The 16,193-nt window shown below is 46.8% G+C and overlaps 1 protein-coding gene across 1 annotated transcript; it reads right to left on the bottom strand.

Moving 5' to 3' along the window:
- Positions 1-2,751: 2,751 nt before the first annotated feature.
- Positions 2,752-4,146, bottom strand: LOC140176221 (uncharacterized). Its single transcript, XM_072206146.1, has 2 exons — positions 3,673-4,146; positions 2,752-3,384 (listed from the first exon to the last, which is right to left on the bottom strand). Exons 1-2 carry the CDS (start codon positions 4,144-4,146, stop codon positions 2,752-2,754), a joined length of 1,107 nt encoding a protein of 368 aa, XP_072062247.1.
- Between the last annotated feature and the right edge of the window lie 12,047 nt (positions 4,147-16,193).

Below are 16,193 nucleotides of genomic sequence, written 5' to 3' on the forward strand. Positions count from 1 at the left end.
CCTTTTTGAGGACTCCTTTCATGGTTTCAAGTCCACTATTTTCAAGGTCAGACCGGTTGAGGGTCATCAGCCCTTCTGGCTTACTGCCGAAGGGGAAAGGCGGATCCCGACTTACTAGAGTTTTGGGGCGGGATCTGATTACTTAATAAAAATTTCTTATGATTGGTTGAGCTCGGAAGAGCGTAACATCACCGACATCTTGTTGGCCATTTTTGGTGAGAAAAACCTTAACCCTCATATGGTTATGGGGGACCAGGAGACCGGTCGGTCGTATGTTGGTGAGTTCTTTATTTTTCTTGTACTTTTTAGTGTTTGCTTCTTCTATTGCTCACACATTTGCTTTTTGCTTGCAGTTTCCATGGCTGGCGGGAAGACTACCCTGGCTGACTTGATGAACCTCATCAAAGAGGGTGATGGTGGTGGTGAGGATTATTCGGCGACTCCTTCGGTGAGTCAGGACCAGGAGGATGCCGAGGAGGGCAGTGGTCGGGTTGACGGGGCTGACCAAGGTCAGCTGGAGAAGGTGGAGATTCCTCCTGAGAATGCCTTGGGGAACCCAAGTGTGGAGGCGGAGGTCTCTTTTGACGAGGAGGATCTGGGGTTTGGTGATGACGACTTAAAGGCCGTTGGCAACCCGAAGAAGAGGAAGCGGGACTCCGGGAAGGCCCTTTCTGTTATGGAAAAGAACTTCGATACTGGGGGTTTCATCGAGTCCCAGTTGCTTCCTGGTACTGAAGAGTTTTTTCGGGATGCTGACCTCTCTGGCCAGGCGAGGTGGATCTATTGCAGCCTTCTTCGAGCTGCTGCTATTGCCAAGAAGGTGGAACCTGTCTTGGGAAATTATCATATTTTGGAAGGGAAACTTCAGAACTCCCAGAAAGACCTGACAGATTCAAGATCTCGGGAGGAGTCTCTGAAGACAAAGTTGTCTAAGCAGGAGAAGAAGGCTAAGGAGGATGCCAAAGAGATCAACAGGCTGGTGGATCGGGACCTTGCCTTGATGAAGGATTTGAATACTTCTCGTGGTGAGACTGCCGCTGCTGAGAAGAAGGTTAAGGAATTAGAGGAAAAGCTGAAATTGGCGGAGAGCTCGGCAGAGACTGCTCGTCAGGAGATATCTGCTTTGAAGAAGAAAAATAAGGAGATTGCAAAGGGGACCCGGGAGGCCGTGAAGCTGACCAAGGAGGGGATTAAGCTTCAGGTGGCCATGCTGGCTCCCGATCTCAAACTTTCTCAGCTTGGAGCTCTCAAGACAGTTGAGAATGGGAAGATTGTTGATATCCTCAAGCCTTGAGATGGTTACTTCTTTAAGCTTTTTGTACTCCTTGCCTTACTTTTTGTAATTTGTTTTTATCTTTGGGCCTGTTTAAGGCGCCTTTTAGTTGTAATGAACACTTTGGCACTTTATTTTGATTAGGCCGTTTTCTGTTATTGCTTGCTTGCTCGGGCCATCGTGGCTTTGCCTTTATTATTATTGTTTTTGCTTACCCGGGCCGTCGCAGCCTTTTGGTTTACCATTTTTATGGTATTTACCGTTTTTGTTGCTTGTCTCTTTGAGTTGTTTTTTTCTCTGGGTCCCTTTGGTTTCCGGGGTGATCAGTCCCGGGTTTCCGTTAGGTCGACCGTTCGTTGTCGTTTTGTCATTTTTGACGTAAATCTTGTAAAAAGACAAACTTATTCTATATGCATATGTAGAAATTAAAAAAAAGAAGGTGGTGTAATACATAATCAAGTGAAAGAGATGGGATAGGAAAAAAGGAATGCAAAGGAAGTCAAAGTGGAGGGGTCGAGGTCGTTAGATCGTGTGGTTGCTTCTTCTTATAAGTAGAACCTCTTTAGGTTTGCCATGTTCCATGTTCTCGGTACCTTGTTTCCATCCAACCTCTCCAACTTGTAGGCACCCTTTCCGAGGACTTCTCTTACCCTGTAGGGACCCTCTCAGTTCGCGGCCAATTTTTCTTCTCCCGGGGTTTGTGGACCTATGTCGTTGCGTCGTAAGACCAAGTCGCCTTCTTCAAGACTTCTTCTTAGTGTTTTGCCATTGTACCTTAGGGCTATCCTTTTCTTGATTGCTGTCTCTGTTAGATGTGCCATTTGTCTTGTTTCATCAATCAGGTCCTTTTCGACTACCTCGCTTCCCCCTCCGAGGAGAAACCTTGGGCTCGGCTCCCCGATTTCGACTGGGATGACTGTGTCGACCCCGTATGTGAGTCGGAAGAGGGTTTCGCCAGTAGATGATTGGGGGGAGGTTCTGTAGGACCATAAGATTGAGGCTAGCTCATCTGCCCATGAGCCCTTCTTTCCTTCAAGTCGCTTCTTTAGCCCGTTTAAGATGACTTTGTTGGCTGCCTTTACCTAGCCGTTGGTTTGAGGGTGCTCGACTGAGGAGAACTTTTGCTTGATTCCCAGTCCTGCTAGGAATTCTTTGAACTTCTTGTCGATGAACTGTGTCCCATTATCTAATATGACGGTTTTTGGGATTCTGAACCTGGTGACCACTTGCCTCCACATGAATTTTTGGCAATTCGCTGAAGATATGCTAGCTAGTGGTTCCGCTTCTACCCATTTGGTGTAGTAGTCTATGGCTACTATCAAGTATTTTACTTGTCCAGGCCCAGGCAGGAACGGTCCTAAGAGGTCGACTCCCCATTGGGCGAAAGGTCGGGGGGCCATCATCAGGCAAAGTTCTTCAGGTGGAGCTTTGTGGAAATTGGCGTTTTCCTGGTATTTTTTGCATTTTTTGACGAACTCCTAGGCGTCCGACATCATTGTGGGCCAGTAATATTCTGCTCTGATGATCTTTCTTGCCAACGATCTTCTTCCGATGTGGTGACCACAACATCCCTCATGGACTTTGCTTAGGACGTAGTCCATTTGGTCGGGGCGTAGGCATTTGAGTAAGGGTTGGTGGAGCCCTCGTTTGTACAGTTGTCCTTGTATGATCACATATTTGGAGGCTTCCCTTCTGGTGTTTTGCGCTTCTTTCTCATTCTCAGAAGTTTTGCCATGCTCCAAATATCGAAGGATAGGATCTATCCAAGAGGAGGGGTTCGGTATTTGGGTTGCGCACAGGATGATTGCAGGTTCAGTTGCTAGCCCTTGGATTAAGGATCTGTTTCCTATCCCGGGCTTGGTGCTTGCTAGTTTGGAGAGGAGGTCGGCTCGAGCATTTCTCTCTCTAGGGACATGCTGAATTATGACTTCCACAAAGCTTTTGCATAGCTCCTTTACCTTTTCCGGGTATTTTTGTAGAAGCGCGTTCCTGGCTTGGTAGCTGCCATTTATCTGAGAGGTGACGATCCAGGAGTCGCTACTAACTTCTACTCTTAATACTCCGACCTCTTTGGCTAATACTAACCCTCTTATCAGGGCTTCGTATTTTGCCTAATTGTTGGAGATTGGGAAATCGAACTTGATCAATTGTTCATAAGCTACTCCTGCCGAGTTCTCAAGAATGATCCCAGCCCCTCCGAACGTTTGGTTGGATGCTCTATCGACGTGGAGTTTCCACCGTGTGTTTGGTATGTTGGGGGCCTCCCCTGTGACCTCTACCAGGAAATCTGCCATGGCTTGGACTTTAATTGCTTGCCTGGGTTCGTATTGCAAGTCATATTGGGACAGCTCTATTGCCCACGCCATCATTCTTCCCGCGAGGTCGGGTATCTAGAGGACCTGCCGAATGGCCTGGTCGGTTCTTAGGATGATCACGTGCCCTTGGAAGTACTGTTTTAATCTTCTGGATGAGGTTAGTAGGGCGTAAGCCAAATTGTCCAACTTGGTGTATTTCAACTCCGCCCCTTGGAGTACTTTGCTGATGAAGTATATTGGGTGTTGAGTCTTGTCTTCTTCTCGGACAAGGACTGCAGCCATGGCTTGTGTGGTCACAGCTAGGTATAAGTACAGGGGTTTCCCTTCTCTAGGTTTGCTGAGTACGGGAGGTTCTGAGAGTATCTTTTTGAAGTGGCTAAACACTTCTTCGCATGCCGGGGTCCACTCGAAGGCGATTCCTTTCTTCATTAAGTTGAAGAATGGGATGGCCCTTTCTGTCGAGGCACCGAGGAACCGGGATAGGGCCGTGAGCTTTCCGGTGAGTCGCTGCACGTCTTTGATGCACCCAGGGATTCTTGTGGGAGTGCGTTGAACCATCGGATTGCTGGGCCGGCCAGCATCACAGGGAATGCTCGACACCTGACCACGTCACCTACTCCTTCCAAATTCATCCTTGCTTAAAAAGCTGTGAGGTGCTCTTGGGGATCCTTTGTCCCATCGTACCTCATGTCCGTTGGCTTGTCGAAATTCTTCGGAAGCCGAACCTTGAGGATCGAGGGGTGGAAAGGAGTGGCTCCCATGCTGATTGGTTCCTGTTGCTTCTTGGCTTTCCCTCTTTGGGACTCCCCGTGGCTCTCGGACCTGCCTTGGGTAGGTCAAGAGGTCGCCTGTGTATGCGCCTCGTCGCGCTTTGTTAGGCTCCTTTCTCTATTCTCGTATCTTCGGGAGGGGCAGCGGGTGTGGGTGCGGGATCGGCTGGCGTCATCGTGGGGTCGGCTGACGTCAGCTTGGGATCAACTCCTCGCTGCCAACTCCCTTTCAAGGTTTTGTACTTTGTTTTTGAGCTCTTGCATGATCTTGGCGCTGTCGGCTCCCGTTCCTCCGAAAGGATGCCTTTTGGGAGTCTTAGTGTAGATTGGTTGGTTTGGTTGCACGGAAGATCGTGGCTGTTGGCCAGTACGAGCTGTCGAACTTGCCCTGCTCAGGCGGCCCCGCCTCCTTCGCGGAGCTCTTCTGATGTGGGAAGTCGCTCCATGTCTGTTCCGGGGTCCCTACAGACGGCGCCAATATTCGTTACCTGAGGATGCCGATTACTCGACGGGTTTGGTGATGGTGGAAGGATGAGAGGGCGAAACCCTGGAGCGACTTGGAGCGGGTTCGCAGGCTCGAGCTGGGGACTGGCGAAACCGATGGTAGAACGGATGAAAAAGGGGGTGGCCACCTGCAAGGACACTCCGACGATCAAGTCAGTATCTGTACGAGATGATAGCCAAATTAGGTAAGATGATGTGTACGTCGGGGGGAGAGCTGACCTCTCCCCTTATATACTGTGCTGGATAGGCCCATAAATGACCTAGCCCACAGGTCAGGACGCTTGTGAGCTGTCCCTATCCACGTGGTAAGAGCAGGTCGTTTCAGACTTCGGGTGCTGCCCCGAGGATACCGACCCGACCGTTTTTCTGGGCGTGGTGATAAGCCGTGGTGGCAGGTCGCACGCGCTTTGGGTCGGGCGCAGGGGACCGACCTGTCGGGTTTCCTCGTCGTTTGGAGGGTGATGCGGGCTTTGGGTCGGGGCGGTGTTCCCGACTCGCCGTGTTGTTGGGCTGGACCGTGTGAGTCCGTAACTAAACCAAAACAACATGAACTCAATATGTTACAATGTCTATCTACACAAGTTAATATTATAGAAAAAGAAACAAGACAAATTAACTACTTAAACCAAGAGAAAATTTTACAACACCTACCAATCCAAATTATTGTTATAGAAAGAAAAACAAGACAAATTAACTATTTAAATCAAGAAGTTATATACAAAAGAATAGAAGAACAATTACAAACTCCTTAAATACAAAATAAAATAAAAGGAATTGAAGAAAAAATTAAAAAAGAACTATGTAGCCTAAACCCCAAAGCTTTTCATCATAGAAAATTACATGAAATATCTTTACCATATGAAGATGGATTTAATTAAAAAGATATACCAACAAAGGCAAAACCAATACATATGAATAAAGAATATCTAGAATATTGTAAAAAAGAAATACAAGAATATTTAGATAAGGGACTAATAAGGCCTTCAAAATCACCCAGGAGCTGTACATGCTTCTATGTGATGAAAGCATCTGAAATAGAAAGAGGTGCTCCAAGATTAGTCATCAATTATAAACCTCTTAACAAGGTACTAAAATGGATTAGGTATCTCTTACCAAATAAAAGTGATTTAATTAAAAGATTAAATAAAACAAATATCTTTTCAAAATTTGATTTGAAATCAGGATATTATCAGATTGCAGTAAGAGGAAGATAGATATAAAACATCTTTTATAGTACCCTTCAGACATTATGAATGGAATGTAATGCCTCAACGATTAAAAAATACTCCGAACAAATTCCAAGAAATAATGAATAATATATTTTATCTGCATATAAAATTTACTATAGTATATCTTGATGACGTATTAGTATATTCAAAAGGGATAAATCAGCATATATATCACCTAGAAAAATTTATGAATATTATAAAAGAACAAAGATTAGTTTTATCAGAAAAGAAAATGAAATTTTTTATAACTAAAGTAAGATTCTTACGATATGAAATCTATTAAGGGACTATAGTACCTATTAAAAGAGCCATTAAATTTGCAGATAATTTCCTAAATGAAATAACTAACAAAAAATAATTACAAAGATTTTTGGGATGTTTAAATTATGTGGCAGAATTTCTACCTGGAATAAGAGACACATGCGAACCTCTTTATAAGAGACTAAGAAAAAATCTACCTCCATGGACAGAAGAAATGACTTTTATAATAATAAAAATAAAAAATGCGATAAAAGAAATACCCTATATAAGTATACTAGATCCATTGGATAAATTAATTGTAGAAACAAATGCATCAGAATTAGGATATGAAGGAATTCTTAAACAAATACCTCCTAATAGCTCAAAAGAGCAAATAGTAAAATATTATTCAAGAATTTAGAACCAGGCTCAAAAGAATTATGCAACAGTTAAAAAAATACTTGCCATAGTATTATGTGTTTCAAAATTTCAGGAAGATTTATTTAATAAAACATTTATAATAAGAACTGGTTGTAAAGCAGCTCCAAGCGTTTTGAAAAATGATGTAAAAAATTTGGTTTCAAAACAAATATTTTCAAGATGGCAAGCTATTTTATCATGTTTTGATTTTACTCTTTGTTCGGTAGGTCGGTTACCGGACGGTTCGGGTAGTGATCCAGGATGATGGTAGGGGCTCGTCAAGTCGTGGACTGCCGGTCAACGATACGTGAGGTCCCGAGTACTTCGTGTGGAAAAAGGGGGGGGGGTGCCACCTGCAAAGACACTCCGACGCTCTTGTCAGTAAATGTGTAGGCGGAAAGGGTAGTGTGATATGTGACGTACCTCGGGGGAAGAGCAAGTCTTCCCCTTATATACCTGTCAGAGGTGGGCCCGATGAGAACAGGCCCATGTTTCTAGGGACGTTGTCCCACAGCTGCTCATGAGCTATCATGGACGCGTGTCCGGGTCGGTTGCGGGGCGTATATCCGGACCGGGTGGCGTCCGGATCGGGCCGACCCGTAGGGGTTCTGGGCCAGGCCGTAACAGTGCCCCCGATGCGCCAGTGATGGTCGTGAGGGACATTGGTGGCGCGTGATTTCTTCGTTCGTGTGTTGTCGTCGGGTCGGCTGACCGTGGGAGGGACGTGCCCCCTGCGCGCGTGTCTCTTGGTTGCTGAGGCGACCATTTTGTTGCTTCGTTCTTCGCGCTGAGCATTAAATTCTCATAATGGGTTACGAAAAACCCTGCGCGCAAAGACCATTTTACCCCTGGCCTTTTCGCGCTTTATGCAGCGGTTTTTAAACAGTTTCTTATTTCCTTTGCTCCCACTTTCACTATTCCCATTTTCTTCTCTCCCTGATATCCAAACCTTCTTGTTCGAGCGTCTCTGTGCCTCTTCCTTCACTTTCAAGATCCTGCAATCAATTCAGGTAATTCTAGAATCCTTCTATTTCCTGTTTCGTTCTCGCATGCTTGTTGTATGTATTAGCTTCGCCATTTTTGCTGTTATGTGGCCATTTGATGCTAGGTAGATGTGTTGGGGGAGGGGTACAATTCTTGGATAGGTTTCTAGGTGATTTGTGCGATTGGTATAGTTCTTAGCTGTATTTGGTCATGATTGAGTGGAAAGGGTATAGTTTTTAGGTTTCCCCGGACTCCTGACCTCGTAGACTAACGGAATGGTACCCCGCTGTAGGTATGCCACGTGTCGTCTCCCGGGCTTCCCCTTCCACGGCGAGCTATGATCCGTACGCTTGGGTAACCTCGGATGTAAAGGACTCGCCGAACCAGATGGATCTGGCGGAGTTGACGGTGTTCCGGCAAGCCGGGTACTTGTGCGGGGGAACAGACGAAGAGGCCAATTATGAGACCTCCGTGTCTGCCCCCCATGAGCGGCTGTACGAGATCAATCTTCACTCTCCCCAGATCACCGACTGGATTTGGTTTTACAAATCCATGTTTACCCAGGTCGGGGTTCGCCTTCCGTTTTCCGAGTTCCAGATGTCGCTCTTGTATCGGATATCCGTGTCGCTGTCACAGCTCCATCCGAACAGCTGGACTTCTATCCGCTATTTTGAGATGGTTTGCGAGTATTTCGAGCTGCCGGTGTCGGTGGATGTCTTCCTTTTCTTCTTCAATCTTACCAACCCTTCCAAACAAGGGAAAGCGAAGAAAGGGTTCCTCTCTTTCCGGTCTGCCCAGGGTAGGAGAATATTTGGTCTGTTCGAGGACTCCTACCACGGGTTTAAAGATAAATTTTTCAAAGTCCGCCCCGTTAAAGGTCGCCACCCCTTTTGGTTGTCTTTAGAGGGGGAACGCCTCATCCCCACTTATTGGAGTTTTGGGGCGGGGTCGAATCCTTTTATTAAAGTGACGTATAAGAGGATGTCCTCGGTAGATAAGAGAATAGCCGATGTGCTATTTGCTCTTTTTGAAAAGAACCCCGTGAATCCCCATCTCCTCATGGGTGAACGGGAGGCCGCCAGGAGCTATATCCGTGAGTCGTCTTGCTTTGTATTTTTTGTGTTGTTTATTACTGTTGACTTTGCGCGATCTAACGACTGATGTGTTTGTTTGTTTGCTGCAGTGGAGATGTCTACTACAGTGACGGGTCTTGAGAACCTGATGAAGACCTTCTTCGAGGAAAGCGATGAAGAGAAGGCCGAGGAGAAAGACATCGGGAACTCGGGTGGCCCTTCTGGGGAGAAGGAGGACCAGACTGTGCCCCCTCCCCAGGATACCAACATGTTGGGCAAGAAACCAGAAGGGGCGCAGGCTTCTCCCCCTCCCGAGGTCATCGTTGGCGGGCATTCGTCCTCTGCCCATCAGGAAGATGACGATGTGGAACTCATCCACACCCCTAAAAGGCGGAGGGCGTCTGCGAGCCTGGAGGGGACTCTCACCATCATGGAGAGAAATTTCGATGCCACAACCTTTATCGACTCGCAGCTGATCCCTGGGACGGAGGAGCATTTTCATGGAACTGACCTGGCCGGTTAGGCGAGATGGATGTACCGGACTTTGCTCCGGGGGGCCGTGATAGCTCGAAAGGTTGAGTTTGAGTTGTCGGGAATGCAGGCCCTCCGGAGGAAGCTCGAGTCCTCTGTCAAGGTAAACAATGACTTCAAGGTGCAGGTTGAGCTGCTACAGAGCCAGTTGTCCGAGATGGGGGAGAAGCTCAAGGCGTCCGAGGAAAAGACGACATCTGCCGAGGAAAAATTGAAGGCTTCCGATGAGACGGTGGCCCGTTTAGCTCAGCGGGAGATGACTTTGGAGAGCCAGCTGAACGCCGCTCAGGGTCAGGTGGCGGTCTTGGAGAAAGAGCGCGACCAGGCCGTGTCGTCGGCTAAAGCCGCTAAAGTCGAGGTCGAGGAGCTCCGGAAGAAGCTGAAAGCGACCAAAGAGCAAGGGAAGAACGCTAATTCTATGACTGAAGATGCTCTGAAAGCCCAAGTGAAGATCGTGGCTCTCGACTTCGACACATCGGCTATTGGGGTCTTCAAAATGATCCAAGACGGCAAGATTGTCGACATGCCTAGGAAGTGACTTCTTATAACTTAAACATTTTGATGTAGATTTGTTGAACATTTGTTGCATGTTTTGTAGTTTGATACTTCGTAACGTTTATGTTAAGTTAGTCGTTTAGCCGAGTGGTCGTTACTATCTTTCGCCTTTCTCGTCGTATTATTTTTGTTACCGCCTTTTTGGGGTGGGCTCATTGCTTGTGCCCGTTTTGTCGTTTTCACGTTGGTAGCGATTCGGACTGATTTGGTCGTGTTGTCGCCGTGTTAATTATAGCTATGGTCCATCTGGCTCCCGGGGTGATCAGTCCCGGACTACCGTTTTAGGACGCAATCGTATGAAACGCATATTGGGAAGCAACAGATAAGTAGGAGAATATTTTGACAAGTGGAAATTAATCGTCAGCTAGGCAAGCTTGTTAATATGGCAAGTATTCGATAAGAGTAAATAGCTAAAAAGTGACTAAAAATTAACGTGAACAGAGCAAGCATACATGAGTCCGTTAGGCCTCCTGGTCGGTTTGCCCGAGTTAGGAGTAGAACCTTCTCAAGTTACCTGCATTCCACGTTCTAGGGATTTCTTTGCCGTCAAGTCTCTCGAGCTTGTAGGCACCCTTGCCAAGCACTTCTCTAATTCTGTAGAGACCTTCCGAATTTGCCGCCAGCTTTCCTTCTCCAGAGGTCGGCAGACCGATGTCGTTGCGTCGCAGAACGAGGTCTCTTTCCCCAAAATCCCTCCTGAGGACTTTAGCGTTGTAGCGCAGGGCTATTCTTTGTTTCAACGCTGTTTCTGACAAATGGGCCATCTCCCTCGTCTCCTCCACCAGGTCCTTTTCTACCGCTTCGTCTACACCTGCGAGCAGTAGCCGTGGGCTCGGTTCGCCGATTTTGACGGGTATCACGGCTTCGACCCCATATGTTAGGCGAAAAGGGGTTTCCCCCGTAGCGCTTTGCTCGGTTGTTCGGTAGGACCACAGGACCGAAGCGAGCTCGTCGGCCCAAGCGCCTTTCTTGTTGTCTAGGCGTTTCTTGAGGCCAAGTAAGATGACCTTGTTCGCGGACTCTACTTGTCCGTTTGTCTGGGGGTGTTCAACTGAGGAAAACTTTTGCTTTACCCCTAGGCCGGTGAGGAACTCCGTGAACTTCTTGTCAGTGAATTGTGTTCCATTATCCGAGATGACGACCTCCGGGATGCCGAACCGGGTTATCACCTGTCTCCACATGAACTTCCTGCAATTAGAGGAGGATATGCTGGCCAGCGGCTCAGCCTCTATCCATTTGGTGTAGTATTCGATGGCCACTATGAGATATTTGACCTGTCCTGGGCTAACCGGGAAAGGTCCTAGAAGGTCGACTCCCCATTGAGCGAAAGGTCGTGTAGTCGTCAGAAGGCTCAGCTCGGAGGCCGGCGCCTTGTGGAAATTGGCATTTTGTTGACACTTTACGCACTTTCTAACAAATTCCCTGGAGTCCTTCATCATTGATGGCCAGTAGTATCCAGCTCGGATGAGCTTCCTCGCTAGGGCTTTGCCCCCGATATGGTGGCCGCAACATCCCTCGTGGACTTCTCTAAGTACATAGTTGGTCTGGTCGGGGTGCAAGCACTTCAATAGGGGCTGGCTGAGCCCCTTTCTGAACAATTGCCCTTGTATGATTGCATATCTGGCCGCCTCCCTTCTCAATGTTTTGGCCGCTTTCTCATCGTCAGGTAACTTGCCGAGTTCCAGGAAGTTTGTGATGGGGTCCAACCACAAGGGGCTTGACTCCGTCAAATGGAGGGCGACCGTTGGCTCGTTCACCATGCTTTGGATGAGAGACCAGTTACCCGCTCCTGGTTTCGTGCTCGCTAGTTTAGACAGGAGGTCCGCCCGTGTGTTCCTTTCTCTTGGGACGTGTTGGATCATGACCTCTTGGAACTGACCTGTCATTTCTTTAACCTTTTCCACGTATTTTTGCAGGAGGGGGTCCCGGGCTTGGTAGCTTCCGTTTACTTGTGAGGTGATGACCTGTGAGTCACTGCATACTTCGACCTTCGTTGCCCTGACTTCCTGCGCTAGTGTTAGTCCGCTTAAGAGAGCTTTATATTCCGCTTGATTGTTCGACACAGGGAACTCGAACTTGGTCGATTGCTCGTAGATGACTCCTGCCGGGCTTTCTAAGATGACCCCTGCTCCCCCGGACGTTTGGTTGGAGTCCCCGTCCACGTGGAGCCTCCACCGTGTGCCCGTTTTCTCGGGGGATCACCCGTTACCTCGACCAAAAAGTCTGCCATTGCCTGGGCCTTGATTGCGTGTCAGGGCTCATACTGCAAGTCATATTGGGAAAGCTCGACGGCCCATGTCATCATCCTTCCGCCAAATCGGGTTTTTGGAGTACTTGGTGAATTGCATGATCCGTCCTCACGACTATACGGTGGCCCTAGAAGTATTGCCTTAACCTTCGGGAGGAAGTTAGGAGTGTCAACGCCAGTTTTTTCAGTTTGCTGTACCTCAGCTCGGCTCCTTGTAGAGCCCTGCTCACGAAGTAGACTGGCTGTTGAGCTTTCCCTTCTTCTCTTACGAGTACTGCTGCAAGTGCTTCCTCTGTTACTGCCAGGTATAGGTAGAGTGATTCTCCGGCCTTGGGCTTCCCGAGCACCAGAGGTGTTGCTAGGATCTCCTTGAAGTGGTTGAATGCTTCCTCGCACGCTGGGGTCCATTCGAATGCCATTCCCTTTTTCATCAGATTGAAGAAGGGTAGGGCTTTTGCTGCCGATGCACCGAGGAAACGGGATAAAGCTGTCAGTCTTCCCGCCAATCGTTGGACATCTTTGAGACAACCCGGGCTCTTCATCTGGAGAATCGCTTGGCACTTCTCGGGGTTGGCTTCTACTCCTCTTTGGGTGATCATGAACCCCAGGAATTTTCCAGCCTCCATGGCAAAGGCGCACTTGAGCGGGTTAAGCCTCATGCCGTGTTGCCGGAGGGATGCAAATACGCCCCCCAGGTCGCTCAGGAGATCGTCGGGTCGTGTGGTTTTTGCGAGGATGTCGTCCACATAGACCTCCACTGTCTTTCCTATAAGCTCACTGAATATCTTGTTCATCAATCTCTGGTATGTGGCGCCAGCATTTTTCAAACCAAATGGCATTACTTTGTAGCAATAGGTCCCTCCTGGCGTTATGAACGCCGTTTTTTCCTCGTCGGGTCGGTGCATCGGTATCTGGTTGTACCCTGAGTAGGCATCCATGAAGCTCAGATACCGGTATCCCGCCGCTGCGTTGACGAGTGCGTCAATGTTGGGCAGGGGGTAGCAGTCCTTAGGACATGCCTTATTGAGGTCGGAGTAATCTACGTACATTCTCCACCTCCCATTGTGTTTCTTCACCAAAACTACGTTCGACAGCCAGGTCGAGTAGTCCAGTTCCCGGATGAACCCTACTTCAAGGAGGCTGGCCGCCTGCCTGGCCACCTCCTCTGTCCTTTCCTGTGACATCTTTCTCTTCCTCTGGGCCACTGGCTTGGCTTCTGGTTTGACGGCCAAATGGTGTGACATGAGCTGGGGATCTATCCCTGGCATATCGGCTGGCGTCCAAGCGAAGAGGTCGGCATTGGCTCTGATCATCTCCATCAAAGGTTCTTTTAATTCATAAGGAAGGTTTCTGTTTATGAACGTGAACTTCTCGTCCCCATCACCGACCCTAAATTTTTCCAAATCCCCTTCCGGCTCAGGTCTGGGCTTGTCATCTATCCTGGCGTCCAGGTCGGCAAGGAAGACCCCCAATGCTTCTTTGGACTTTTTCCTGAGAGAGAGGCTGGCGTGGTCGCAGGCGACCGCCGTTTCCCAGTCTCCTCTGATGGATTCTACGGATCCGTCATCAGCAACAAACTTTATCACGAGCAGCTTCGTACTAATAGCAGCCCCCAGATCGTTGATGGTTTTTCTCCCCAAGATGATGTTGTAAGCTGTGGAATCTCGTAAGATTACAAAATCGGCCATCACCGTCCTTCGCCTCTGCCCTTGCCCCACGAAGGTCGGGAGTGAGATGATTCCGTTCGGCTTGATGAAGTGGTCTCTGACAAACCCCAATTTGACGGTTTGTTTTGCCTTGAATTTAGAACATTTTGATAACCTTTTGTCACATTTAGCCTAAGAATTAGCATGGTTTTGTTATCTCTTCCATGATTGTGCTTAAGTATAAAAACATGCTTTTTAAGCCTTATTTTGGTGAATTCTAGTTTCTGTTTGATTCCATAAGGTGCCTTGATGTGTTTGCTAGTAACCTCAGGTTGGAATAGGCTAGGCATGGATCAAAGGAAGCAAAGAAGGAAGCATACAAGTGGAGAGAAGCATAAAAAGTCAAAGAAGCAAAGTCAGCCATGCACGCGCACGCGCACAAGGCGCTCGCGCGCACATTACAGAATCGACCAGGGACGCGCACGCGTACCATGCGCGCACGCGCCGATGCTGGCACATGACCTCATTAATGCAACACGTGCCTGGCGATTTGAGAGGGTTTCTAAACCCATTTTTGGCGCCAAATTGCTAAAGGAAAGGAATAAAAGGATGAAGGATTAAGGGGAAGGCATCATTATCACTTAGGATTTTTCATACTTTTCATACTTTAGAAGTTAGATATAATTAGCTTAGTTTTAGCTTTGTAGTTAGTTTCTAGAGAGAGAAGCTCTCTCTTCTCTCTAGGATTAGGATTAGGTTTAGGTTAATCTCTCTTCTTAGATCTAGGTTTAACTCATGCTTTGATTCACTTTTCATTCACCAATTCTTAATCTTCTCTTCTTCCTCTTTCTAGTTGTGTGCTTTAATAATTGTAATTCTTCATTTTGTTTTGGATATATTGTTGTTCCTTGGTTTTCTTTCAATAATGCAATTTGAGGTAATTCATGATAATTGTGATTTCCTTGATTGTTGTTGTTAATTCTTTACATTCAATTGTAGCTAGAATTCATTCTTGTTGTGATTGACTATACTTTTCTTTTGTGCCTTCCAAGTGTTTGATGAAATGCTTGGTTGGATCTTAGTGTAGATTTTGTTCCTCTTGGCTTAGGTAGAGTAATTAGTGACACTTGAGTTATCTAATTCCCTTGTTGATTGATAATTGGAGAGATTGCTAATTGGTTTGGAGTGCACTGAGGCTAGTCTCTCCTTGGGAGTTGGCTAGGACTTGTGGCTCAAGTCAATTCATCCACTTGACTTTCCTTTCTTTAGTAAGGGTTGACTAAGTGGTAGCAATGAACAATTCTCATCACAATTGAGAAGGATAACTAGGATAGGACTTCTAGTTCTCATATCTTGCCAAGAGCTTTTATAGTAGTTAGTTTATTTCCATTGCCATTTACTTTTCATGCCCCTCATCCAAAACCCCAAAATAACTCATAATCAATAACAAGACACTTTATTGTAATTCCTAGGGAGAACGACCCGAGGTCCAATACTTCGGTTTATAAATTTTAGGGGTTTGTTTTAGTGACAAACAACTTTTTGTATGAAAGGATTAGTGATTAGTTTAGAAACTATACTTGCAACGAGATTTCACTTGTGAAATTCTAAACCGTCAAAAATCCAAATCGTCAAAATGGCGCCGTTGCCGGGGATGAGCAATGGTGTTATGTTATTGGTTATTGTACATATGTGAATATTGTGAATAGGTTTATCTTTTGTTGTTTCTTAATTTTTGTTAGTTTTATTTTGATTCTCTCATTATGAATTCTCACCACTTTGGCTTTGAGTTTGGTTCTAAGTGTGTTGTAGGAAATGTGGACTTTAATGGCAACATGTACCATGGATGGAACCAAAAAAGATGGGAAGAGCCTCAAGGAATTGATCACTCCTATTGGCAACAACCTCCGGATACTTATAGGTATAATTTCCATCCTAATGCATGCCAATTCAATGGCTATGGTGAATCACCTTGTGACTTCCAAGCACCACCACCATATGCCTATGAATCGCATCCTCAACATGAACCTCTACCATTCTCACAAGCCTTTCATCACCAAACACCACCCTATGATCCATATCCATCATATAACCAATCATCCACACCATATCCTTATGGCCATTATGAGCAAGAACCCTTAGAACCACCACCCTATCAAGATCACTACCAAGAACCACCTCAAATCTCACCATCTCCATACCTTTACCAAGAAGAACCACCTTCCTACTATGAATCCTCTCTTCAAAATAATGAACCTCCATATTCACCCCAAGCCCCAATAGACGAGCCTCTCACTTTGTTACTCCAAGGACAAGAAGCCATGAAGCGGGATACACTTGAGTTTGTAACCAATTTGACCAAGGTGGTGCACACTTTAGCCCACCAATGCTTGAATACTCAAGGT

The sequence above is a fragment of the Arachis hypogaea genome, chromosome 11 (assembly GCF_003086295.3).
Source record: "Arachis hypogaea cultivar Tifrunner chromosome 11, arahy.Tifrunner.gnm2.J5K5, whole genome shotgun sequence".
In the NCBI taxonomy this organism is placed as follows: Eukaryota; Viridiplantae; Streptophyta; class Magnoliopsida; order Fabales; family Fabaceae; genus Arachis; species Arachis hypogaea.